General features: G+C 32.9%; 1 protein-coding gene across 2 annotated transcripts in view; it reads right to left on the bottom strand.

The window, feature by feature from the left end:
* SMARCAD1 (SWI/SNF-related, matrix-associated actin-dependent regulator of chromatin, subfamily a, containing DEAD/H box 1) overlaps positions 1–12,941 on the bottom strand; it is a 103,830-nt gene that overhangs the window by 19,970 nt on the left and 70,919 nt on the right. For both annotated transcript variants that reach the window (XM_028508324.2, XM_036026344.1), the window contains 5 exons: positions 11,603–11,802; positions 6,188–6,278; positions 3,598–3,697; positions 2,807–2,866; positions 2,624–2,699 (listed from right to left, as the gene is read on the bottom strand). In XM_028508324.2, coding sequence (XP_028364125.1) covers positions 2,624–2,699; positions 2,807–2,866; positions 3,598–3,697; positions 6,188–6,278; positions 11,603–11,802 — 527 coding nt within the window. The remainder of the gene's footprint in view (positions 1–2,623; positions 2,700–2,806; positions 2,867–3,597; positions 3,698–6,187; positions 6,279–11,602; positions 11,803–12,941) is intronic.

Here is a 12,941-nt window from a genome sequence, read left to right on the forward strand (position 1 = left end):
GTGCACCTAGTGGGCAGCTACAGACCCACTTTGGAACACCGCCACCCTGCCCCTGCATAGTTGATTCTACATAGAGGGCAGAGGTTAGTGGTCAGTGGTTATAGCCAATCCTTGTGGCTGACTGGCCTGAGTAAAACTCTACCATTGATCTGCCAACAGCAACCAAGGCTCAACTACAAGAGGGTATATTTAGCCCACGTGAAGAGCACACCTCAAGTACCCAGCCTGGGTGATACGGGAGGCTGTGCCACTGGACCCTACAGGACACCTACTATGCTCGCCCACACTACTAAGACACAAAGTCAAAGCAACTCTACCTAATACACAGAAAAAACACAGGGAGGCTGCCAAAACAAGGAGACAAAGAAACATGGCCCAAATGAAAGAACAGACCAAAACTTCAGAAAAAGAGCAAACAAAATAGAGATAAGCAATATATCAGATGCAGAGTTCAAAACACTGGTTATAAGGATGCTCAAGGAACTTAGTGAGGCTCCCACCAGCATAAAAAAAGATCCTGTCAGAAATGAAGGATTCACTAATTGAAATATCAATTTACAGGGAAATTGATTTTTACAACAGAACACTGGATGAAGTCAAGAAGTAAATCAATAATTTGGAACAAAAGGAAGCAAAAAACAACCAATCAGAACAGGAATGAAGAAGAATCCAAAAAAATGAGGATAGTAGAAGCAGCCTCTGGGAGAACTTTAAGAGGTCCAACATTCATGTCATAGGGGTACCAGAAAGAGAAGAGAGAGAGCAAGAAACTGGAAGTCTATTTGAAAAAAAAAACAATGAAAGAAAACTTCTCTAATTCGGCAAAGGAAATAGACATGCAAGCCCAGGAAGCACAGAGTCTCAATCAAGTTGGACCCAAAGAGGACAACACCAAGACACATCATAGTTAAACTGCCGAAGGTTAAAGATAAAAAGATAATCTTATAAGCACCAAAAGAAAAGGAGACAGTTACCTACAAAGGAATTCCCATAAGGCTGTCAGCTGATTTCTCAAAAGAAATTTTGCAGGCAAGAAGGACTGGCAAGAAGTATTTAAAGTGATGAAAAGCAAGGACCTACAACCTAGATTACTCTATCCAGCAAAGCTATCATTTTGAATGGAAGGGCAGATATAAAATGCTTCCCATACAAGATAAAGCGAAAGGAATTGATCATCACCAAACTATTATTACATGAAATGTTAAAGGGACTTATTTAAGAAAAAGAAGATGATTAAAACTATGATCATTAAAATGACAACAAACTTACAACTACCAGCAACTGAATCTAAAAAACAAAAACAAAAACTAAACAACCAGAACAGGAACAGCATCATTAGTATGGGGATCATTTCGAGGGTTATCAGCTGGGAGGGAGAAGGGAGACAATGGGAGAAGTGGTGTATGGATCAAGAAATTTAATTAGTAGGAACAAAATAGACAGGGGGGTGTTAAGAATAGTATAAGAAAGGGAGAAACCACAGAACTTACACGTAAGACTCATGGACATGAACGGAGTGGGTGGGGGTAACTGCTGGAGGAAAGGAAGGTAACAGGTAGAGGGGGGCAAAGAAAAAGAATTGGGACAACTGTTAACACCATAATTAATAAAATATACTTAAAAAACCCTACTGTTAATATGCCTGAAATAACCTATATAATAAATAATAATAGTTTAATAATAATAACCTATATAATAGAGCATTACATGCTCTGCTAGATATTTATGCCAAATAGCTACTAAGCAATGATTAATTTATTTAGTTATTTCCCATCCTTATTTCACTTAGCATTATATCCTCTTAATTCCATCCTTGTTGTTACAAATGGCAAAATTTCATTTTTTTAATTGCTGTGCAATATTGCATTTTACATATACACCACATGTTCTTTATCCATTCATCTATTCATGGACACCTAGGTTACTTCCATTTCTTGGCTATTGTTGATAATGATGCAATAAACATAAGAGTGTATGTATCTTTTCAAATTAGTGTTTTTGTTTTCTTTGGATAATATGCAGAAGTGAAATTGCTGATTAGAGACATCTATTTTTAGTTTTTGGAGAAATCTCTGTACAGTTTTCCACAGTGGCTGCACCAATTTCCGTCCCATGAACAGTGCGTGTTCAAGGGTTCCCCTTTCTCCAAATCCATGCCAGAATAGAAAATTGTTGATGTTTTGAAAACAGCCATTCTGATTGGTGTGAGGTGGTATCTCATGGTGATTTTAATTTACATTTTCCTGATGATTAGTGATGTTGAGAATCTTTTCATGTCTGTTGGTCATCTGTATATCTTCTCTGGAAAAATGTCTCTTCATGTCTTGAGTTGTATGAGTTGAAATACTACTTTAAGTTTTAACTAAGAGAGTATTATTATAAAACTATACTTTCAATCAAGTGGACCAAACCTTTTTATAACCACTGTCAGTCACCTGATGTACTAGCAAAAAACTGCTATCTTAGTGTTACACATCAAACTGAAAAATGCCTGTATTGTCATAAATCATCTGATTACTTTAGCTGCATAGTGTTTCAAATAAACTTTCCTTCACATTACTATTTTTTTAAGTTTGGGAGCAGAACAAAATTTCTTTCCAAAAATGTTTTTCTCAATACTTACGTGGTCACTATTACATTGTACTCTTCATATTTACTATGAATGTTATATCTTATCTGTTTACGTTCTTCTTGAGAACCTAGAATTTAAAACAATATACACATATTGAGTGTATTTATTGAACTTTACAGTATGTTAAAGTTTTAAAGAAATTTTAAAGTTAAAAGCAAAATGACATATCCTTACCATAGTAACAGAGCACCTTTAGAGTAGGGCACCATAAATTAACTTCCCTTAACCAGTTATCTATGAAACAAAAGAGATATTATTTGCATCTGCTGCAACAGGATATGTGTGTACAATAAAATGAACACCACAGATTGACAAGTTTTGCCCAAAAATTATTCTTTTAGAAAATAATACAAGGTGAAAAAAAATAATACAAAGTGATTTTTAAAAAAATCACAGAGCCTTCCCAATTTTACTCTTGATGATTACAATTATTTTGAGGTTTTTAGGTGGCATCAAATAAAGGGCAGAGAAACAAACATTGTATTTATAGGTGACTACTGATTTCCAATTTAAAGAGATCTTTAAATTGGTTATTTTTGGTTACTTTCATAAATACATTCTCTTAATCTATTCTACATTCAATCACTGGAGCAAGAATGTAACAGTTATCCGAGTGTGGAAGAACTTAATACTCTCTGACTCAATAAATGTTTAATTAGAAATTTAAATGCACTTAGTTTCTCTCAGTTATTCATTAAAAATGTATAAGTATTATGAAAACAAAATAAATTTAATCAAATGATCCTTGATCTATAATAATTGACCCATATTTGAGTTATTTTCTTTAAAAGTCTATACGACAATTAAATACACATACATACATGAAGGAGAAAAAACTGGTAAGAAGACCATAGAAGTTAATATTCACCTCCACAAACTAAGAAATCACACATACACACATGGCTTTTCTTCTCCCTACATAAAATAGTATACAGTCAAGTGTGGTTTTCCACAGCACAACAAACCTATTGTTGACGCTGGAACAACGATCAAATGAGGACCTTTATTACCCTCCTGATAGAGGTATGCCAGGAATGCAATGGCTTGAATAGTTTTTCCTAGGCCCTGAAATGAAAAGTTCAAAAGACAATATATGAAATGAAAAAAATCCATATAAATATTAAAAAATACAAAAGAAAATGTTTCTGGCTTTATTTGATTCTGGTTCTCAGTTCTCAATGACAGATACAAGAAACAAATCTCATATGTAATTACAGCTCAGTTTAATGAGCAAGATGATTTATCTTAACTGCAAGTTAATATGTGACATACATTACCATGAAAGACCTTTGTATTGCATAGACAGGATATAATTTTGCTACCTATATAAAGCATTATTTAATATATACTGGGTGGAATGAGGACAATGTTCCAATGACTAACTGCAGTTATACATATGCCTATTCTATTATGCAACAATTCCATGCCTAAGAATATGTTCGGAAGACATGAGAGCCTATTTCCACAAAAAGACTTTGGTAAGAATGTTCATACTAGTTCTACACTGGAAGTAACCTACATGTCCATCAACCCAAGAATGGATAAATAAGTTGTAGGATATTCATACTATGGACTACTATATGCCAAAAAGAAAATGCTGATAGATGTAAAAACTTGGATGAATCTCAGTAACTTTGTGGTGCATCAAAAGAACCAGAAATAAACAGTATAAACTGCGTAGTTTTATTTATATAAAGTTCAAAATCAGAAAAAATTAATATGGTGATAGGCCCCCAAATCGTGGTGGTAATCAGTGAACTTTCTTGGGTAACAAAAATGTTGATCTTGGAGGTGATCACATGGGGATACATATACATAAAAATTCACAAAGCTGAACACTTGTGATTGTATTGCAAGTAAGCTACACATCAATAAAGTATTTTTTAAAAGAGAAAAATAAAGTGTGTTTTTTTTAAGGGTATTGAAAAGGTTTAGCTCCTCAGAGGAGATAAACATTATCATTTGTTAAGAACTGAATCCCCCACCCCCAAATTCATGTGTTGAAACGCAACCCCCAGTGTAACTGGCTGTATTTACAGACAGCCTTTAAGGTAGTTACTATGGTTAAATAACATCACAAAGGTAGGGACCCAGTTCCCATCTTAAAAGAAAAGAGAAAACAAGGACACATGCACACAGATAAAAGGCCATGTGAGGACACACCAAAAAGTTGGCTATCTACAAACCAAGCAGAGTGGCCTTAGGAGAACCCAAATATGCCAACACCTTATCTTAGGACTTTCAGTACTCAGGACTATGAGAAATAAATTTCTGCTCTTAAAGACACCCAGTCTTTGATTTTGTCATGGTAGCCCCAACAGCTAAGATACTAACTTATCATGAACATTGTCCTTCACAGGTTACAAAAACAGGTTCACATAATATACCTCATTTGATACCAAATATAATCTCATAACATAAAAATTATGTTTTATTAATATTGGATCCAAGAGATTAGGTTATTTGGTAAGGGGCAGACAGCCCATGAAAGGCAAAGTTGGGACCTAAAACCCAGATTCAATTTGCAAGTCCAGTTTTTATACAACTGTAATGTTCTATATTCTGTATCTAATTGCTATACCTATTTCAAAATCCTACAGATATCATTCACTTTTCTATGAGTTAAATAGCATCTTTATGATGTAAATGTGGAAAGAATCAAAGCACTCAAGAGTACTAGAAGTTAATTAGAGAACAAAGATCACAGTCTGTTAATTTTTATTTTGGAAATCTAACACACAATGTAATACATATGTATTCAATAAACATTTTATCCACAGAATATGATTCTTTCTTTAAAAAATATTGTATTTATTTATTTTTAGAGAGGAGAAAAGATTAAGAGAGGGAGAGAAACACCGATGGTCCCCTCTCACACGCCAACTAGAAACTTGGCCTGCAACCCAGGCACGTGCCCTGACTGGGAATCGAACTGGTGACCTTTTGGTCTGTGGGCCAGTGCCAGATCCACTGAGCCATACCAGCCGGGGCAAACATGACTCATTTTAAATAAACACGTTTAAAAAAGTATAGCTAGAAAGACAGTTAAGGTTAAATATCAAGCTTCTATGTGATAGTACCTGGACTACTGGCTGTAATAAACTTCCCAAGTCTAGTTCAAGCAAAAGCGATCTGGGAAAGAATATAATCTCTGAGACATCTAGTAAAAGTAAAATAGCTGAAATGTTGTTAATGAAGTTGCTGATAAATATATAAATTTATTTACTAACAAGGACAGGTATCTATGATGAACTTTAAGGCAGCTATGGAAAAGCACATATAGTACAATCTTATTTAGTATTTTACATATGTATAAATTATAAAACATATTTTTATTAATTTAATGATGAGACAGACAATAAACTCATATTCACTAGGGGTTAGGGTAGTGAGCAGTCTCAAGCTAAGATAAGCAATAGGAAACTGGAAGGGCAAGAGCGATACAGACAGTGAGGTGAGGAAAGTAAACTACAGAGTCAATGGAACACTTCATTTTTTAAATGACAGTAAGGATGCCGTTTAATGACAAATCCAAGAAATAGAGTTATTACTTACCATTTCATCTGCCAATATGCCATTGAGTCCATGTTTATGTACCAATGCCAACCAATTCAAACCAACCTTCTGATAGGGCTTGAGTGATAAACTGATAAAGAAAGAGTTACCAAATGTTGTAGACTTATACTTCTATTAGTTCTCTCACATGAGACTTAGGTTTACAATGCACACAAATGCACTGGACTAGGTCTAATTTATTTTTATGAACTATTTATACTTACTTAGGAAAATGAGCCCAAAACAGAATGTATTTTTTATCCTGTCAAATTTTATTCTGCATTTGTTGACTTATTTCATATGGCAATAAGAATTTTAAAAATATTCTGACATTCAGCCATATGTAATATTACCAAATTAACCAAATAACTGTAATATTAACTATAACATACTTCTAAGCTAATATTTATGCCAGAAAATTATAGTGTACTGATTTGAATTTTAGCACATTATAAAAGTATGAGGACAAAAACTCAAGCATAATCTGCTACTCTGCCAGGCTGATTTAATCAACACTTTCTAAATGAATGCCAAGCACTTCTCATGTCACTGGTACATGCATTTGTGTATTTATATTTGAATTATACATAAATGTAAATCTGACAGACATCAATGAACATTAGAGAGGAGAAAGTAGCAGGCAATTGATAAAAACCTTTTTACATTTGAAACAAGTAAACAAATTAATCCCAGGGAATAATTTGTTTGGAATGTAGTATGGGAGGGTTATAATAGATGAAAAAAAGTTTTTTCTAAAAGTGTAAGTGGTTAAAAAGTAGTAACAGACATGTACTAAACATCTGTTATATACAGATACATAGATACATCATTTTAAACATCATCTCATTTAATCTTTAACATCCTATAAAAATAGCTATTATCATCATTTAAACAGATGATAAACCTGAAGTTGCATAGCTACAAAGTGTATGGCTAAGCTTTTAACACAGGAAATCTATCTTATTCGGGAGCTGACTCTCCTCTCATTAGGATGGCATACAACCCATATAGCTGGAAAACCTAGGACAAACAAAACCTAGGACAAGCCTCCCAATCTCCAGCTTTTTATCCTGTCTCCTTCGTTTCCTCTTACACCATCCTACCTGCTAACAGGGAAGGGGTCTGGACATAAGTATGGCATAATGAATGGTTAAAGGATAGATTCTGAAATCATGACATTTACCCCTTAATTAGAAAAGGGGTAAAGATGTAGGATAGAATGACAGCTTTCTTAAATCAGAATCTGTCTCAACAATGAGGTATGCAATTACACAAAACATTTCCCATTTGAAAAAATTAAAAGTATATGCAGGGGGAAAATTGGCAGTATTGCTAAAGTCTTTATAGTTCATTTTAAAGTCCACTGCTTTCTTGGACAAACTAATTTCTATGCCACTACAAAACTAATAATAAATGTAACACATTATCATGGATATTTTAACTTCCAGATCCAAATGAATTCTTTCTACTTCAGTAGTGGTGAGGATAAATGCTAGTAGTGGAATGTTTATAATATTTCAGATACTATGCATCATTACTTCATTTAGTCCACCTTATAAAGTAGACACTTTTATCATCCCGATTTCACAGATGAGGAGCTCTATGGAACTCAGAGAAGTTGAGTAACTTGCTTAAGGCCATACAGCTATCCAAATCCATCTGTGCAGTGGCAGAGCTGGTCTTCAATTCATTCCAAGATCAATCCAGTGCTCAGCCCCTTGCCACTACACAACAAACATGAAAGATCTCTTTCTCTCTCTCTCTGACCCACCCACTCAATGGTCTAAACTGAGATCTCTATTATTTTTGAGTCCTATACACTTTCCATGAAAATGATAAAACCTGATGAGGTGGGCATATTACATCCCTTATAAATGCATCAAGGGCCATCATGCTATCCCATTGTAAATCACAAACAGCCAAGAAATGTTCCTAACAAACAAAAGTTATTAAATTTCTTCATTATCAACACAGGTTAAAAAACAAACCTATTAAAATATTCACTACACACAAAACTTTAAAAAGTGATGAGAGAATTTTGAGAAGAATCTACTACACAGAATTTTTCATTCAAAATTGTTTCATCCACAATTGCAGCACAGCTCTGGTAGCTGTTTCAATCAGGACATTAAAGAGCTTTGTTTTAAAAACACAAGTATTTGTATGTGTATATTTGCTCCTCTGCTAAATTTATCTAAATTACAAGCAACAATATCACAACAGTGATGCCTATCACAGATTCTTTCTCCAGAATGTAAAAGGATCAATGAAAGTGTAGTTTAAAAGTCCTTTCAAACCCAATTCACTGTGACAAACTTTTAACACAGGGCAGCTATGTTGTTTCCCTAGGGCAGTTCTAATATTTAGATGATATATAATCATACCTTCCATTTATGTTGACATTCTACAGTTTTCTATGATTTTCAAATCTGCATTATGTAAATTCTTATGTAATCTGCCAGGGTTACCCAAATGACAAAAATTACAGCCCAGGCCTTCTGAATTAGTTAAGTGATCTCTTTTCAATAGGGGGACTAGGAGTATCTTTAAGGTCTTCTAACTTCCCACTAAAAAAAAAAAAAGAATTTTTTAAGACCGTAAAAGTAAATGAGGCAGCATGTTATTTTGAAGTTACTTGTTTTATTAGTGAAAATCCATTAAGAGTTACTACGATTTCTCCTCATTATAAATATTAAATTGGTTTTAAATCTCCTGTCAGAAAAACTCCTGGAATAGGAGGAGGAGTACGCACAAGGTATTAAATTTGAGTTTAAATGCAGAGAAATACCGGGCTAGAGAGCCTGGTTTGAAGTAGTTCATATGAAAGAGATAAAGGATGCTAGTTGATCAAAGGTTTATGGTCCGTAAGTATGGCGTGGCTGTTGAAAATACTGCCACAACATTGACTTGTACTAAAATCAGTATCCAAGCTACTTAAATATTTATAGTGCTCTGAATTAGTCAAATCACACCTGCAGTACTGATCTGCACTCACGGCATTGTCAAATGGTTTCATAGTGACTGTTTAGATATAGGATAGGGAACCACCCTATCAAGTTGGGGAAAAAAACAAACAAACAAAAAACAAAAAAAAAAAAACAAGACCAAAAGAACCTTGTTAGATTTAGCCCAGAAAGACAGAATATATGATTTAAATATGTTTTATAATGAACACTGAAAAATCTTTTCAGTTAAAAGATTTAATAAATTTTAGATAAATTGCTAAAGCTTGAGAGATGGCTACGTATCTACAACTAGAATAAAATAAGAGATGTACTAAGGTTTTTTGTTTTCCTTTTCCCTTATTGTATATTGTTTTTAATGTCAGGTAATTTTAGTTTTGACATTTTAAAATAAAGTTATGAATGTCATGATTTTGAGATACATATATCTTATATTTTTCCTGCAAAGACCTTATTTTTAATGAGGAGTTACTGTACGCCTGTATTTCCTTTATCTCTAAAAGGCATTTTCCTTCTTATATAATTTATATAAATTTGTAATAGGAAAATAAACAGTTAATATAATTTTGCTATGAAGAATTTATTCTGTTAAGACTGGTTTATTCATCAGCACAGTCTAAGATTTTCCTATGTGCTAATAAATCCTCTCCAAAGGCAAGGTAACTACTTTAAATGCCTGTATACTAAGAAGTACACAGACATGTTGATGCCTGGCCAGAGTAACAAGTAAAATTGCCTGTCCAATTCTTACCTTGGCTAAAAACAAAAACCACGACAACAAATTTCACCCCCTAAAAGTGCATCTATAAATACTCTATAGAAACTATCTATATAGGTTTTTAGAAGTTGTACTTTGGACTAAATCCAACTAAAAAAAATATGTAAAAAAACTTTACTTTTATTATCCATTAAATATTCCATTAAAAATCCTCAATCTAGTGAAAAGGATAGTTTATTACCTGATCATACTATTTACAAATAACAGGACTTTGTAAATGTGGATTTAAGAGAGAATTTTTTTTAAAGTAATGCAATAAAGCACTTGATTGTTTAAAATCCAAATTATGATAAAGTAGACTCAACTGGGTAAGTCTTGTAGAGTGAAGAACTCCCCATATCCAATGCTGTAGAACAAGAAGGAGCAGCTCCAACTACACTTTTAGGAGATGAATTTGCTGACATGGCCATAGTTCTTTCTATGCAACAGAGAAAAGAGCTTCTTTGTGGGAACTGCATCACGTTCCCCTACACCATCCCATAGCACCCTAGAAGGGCACAGAAAAGATTGTAGCTTACTATTAAAGGCCAGTAACCACACCTTGACTTTTAATTAACCAATGATCAGCAAATATGCTTTGATCATGAACTTATTAGAAAACTACCAGAAGTAAATAATCACTAAGGTAATTAATTTTAATGAGACCCTAGTGCTAACCTTATTGAATACCTTTCAGAAATATACCCTGAACAGATGTAATTCATTTTTAAAGTTTCATAACACTGCATAGTATAGACATACCATAATTCATTCTAAATATTCTGATTTTTGGAACTTAAGATTGTTTCCTTGTTTTTCCCACTATAATTACTACCACAGTAAACAATTTTATACATTTTTTAAAAAGGAAGTATTCTGAACAGTTTTGAGTCCCCAAACCACTTAAAATGAAATAAGCTTTTAAAAGAAGTTCAAAACAATCTCTCACATTCCAATATCCCAACACCATGCAAAATGGGAGTGCTCACAATTACGGAATGCTATTTTAGTATATACTGACCGACTGACCAATGTTTTGGTAAAAATAATTTAGTGCCTTTTTTTGTAAGAATTATGACAAGGTATTTACTAAAAGTAATAAATTTGCAGAATATACCTTTTAAAAGTGCTTTTTATAATTTCTTCTTGTATCATCTATTTAATAAAAGTGTCTTTTTCATTTGATGTGTTTCTACCCTAAAAAATATTTACAAATCTGGGCTTTTGAAAGCATTTAAAATATTTAATCACAAACACAGGATATTTTAACCATTTCATTTTATTTACAATTAAAAAGAAATTGAGCTAATACAGAAATTTTTACACTGATGCTATTAAGCAGCTAATTTTTTGAAGTACCACATTTTGGAAAGGGGTATCTAAAACCACCTTTTCATTTTTTGTGACTATGAAATCATCTGTCATCAGTCAAGGAAAACATAGGTTATACAAGACGGTAATACTTCCTCTACCTAATTTGTAATGGTATGATGGAGTAAAATATCCTGATTGGAGGGAGGCAGGAAATAAATGAAAACCAATTCATATACCACTTATAGAAGACACTGGGTTTCTCTTTTGACATTAGTTTTCATTTCCTTCCACATAAGTTCCCTAGGCATATTACAGTAATAATTTCAGAAATTTTATGCAACTGAGGTAAAATAATGAATAGGTATGTACAACAAATATTACCTTTGATTCAGAATGGAGGGTTGTTCTATGTTCCATCCACCTCCATTTCCAGTGAGCATGGTAACTTGTTTTGTTAATTTATTTGAAATGTCTTCACATTTGTTCATAAGCCTTATAACTACATCCCTTTCTTGGATCAGGGTTTTACAGTGCCATATCAAATCTTCTGATAGGCCATTAGTTTTGGACATCTTTGTGAACTATGGTATAAAAAGAAAATAATTGAACAATTCAGAGCTAGTAAAGAGAAAGCCAGTACCAATTTCTTCATGAGGAAAAAGATTTAATTTAAACTTTTACTAAAAACCTTAATCAAGTCATAAGAAAATCTGATTATTCATGTTTACATTTAAATACCCATGTTCCACTTTGATAATCCTGTCACCTCAAACTTTGCACACTGACATAAAATATCTTTCTCCCCAAATGCACAATTCCACACTTGTTACTTTGACCCTGGTAGCTATTCTCTTATAGGAGAAACTCCAAATTGTTAATGTCTCAGGTTTTGTCTTCAAAATCTAAGATTCACCTTAGTACCTAAGGCAATAATATCAACTGTAGTAATCGCATACCTGATCTCTTGATGTTTTTTGTCACTCCCTATGACTATGACATATTACTACAGGATTAATCTTCCTAAAATATATTCTCCATCACCTATCATCAGTACAATCCGTCAAGTTTCAAAACTTCAATTATTATTTGTCACTTGATATTTTATTCTTAAACTGAGAGTGTTACTTGGAAAGATACACTGCATGAATCAAAAGTTAACTATGACCAATTCAATAATCTGATAAAACATTTTCTAAAAATTAATTTCAACACAAATGTTTTGTGTAGATATTCAAAGAATTTCTTTCAAAATATATTTGTATTCAGCTTTCTAAAGGACATAATGAATACTTCATAATATAACAGAATTAAAAACTTTCCAAATAGGTAGCTGAAAAACTATATGCTGAGAAAATCACAAAAAATATTTTAGTAAAAGGATTAGGAAGCCAAATAGCTGTTTGAATGCATGTGGGGTAGGGGTGGGGGGGCTGTTAGGATAAAACCACACATGATTTTGATTCATGTGAATCTTATTTAGCATTTTCTTTCAAGTTACAAAAACCATATTAACAGCTCTAAATAATCCCTATAATTTTATTCTAAATTCAGAGAATCACAAGCAACAGAAATTCAAAGTTTATAGGATATACTAAGATAATTTGATAAAAATGAAGTTTATTATATTTTTCATACCCAACTTAGAGTTAAGTTGGTAAAAAATAAAATCTCTAATCTATTTCAAAACTATGTTATTAATGTACTACAGGGTTGAAAAATA

The sequence above is a fragment of the Phyllostomus discolor genome, chromosome 1, assembly GCF_004126475.2.
Source record: "Phyllostomus discolor isolate MPI-MPIP mPhyDis1 chromosome 1, mPhyDis1.pri.v3, whole genome shotgun sequence".
Classification (NCBI taxonomy): domain Eukaryota; kingdom Metazoa; phylum Chordata; class Mammalia; order Chiroptera; family Phyllostomidae; genus Phyllostomus; species Phyllostomus discolor.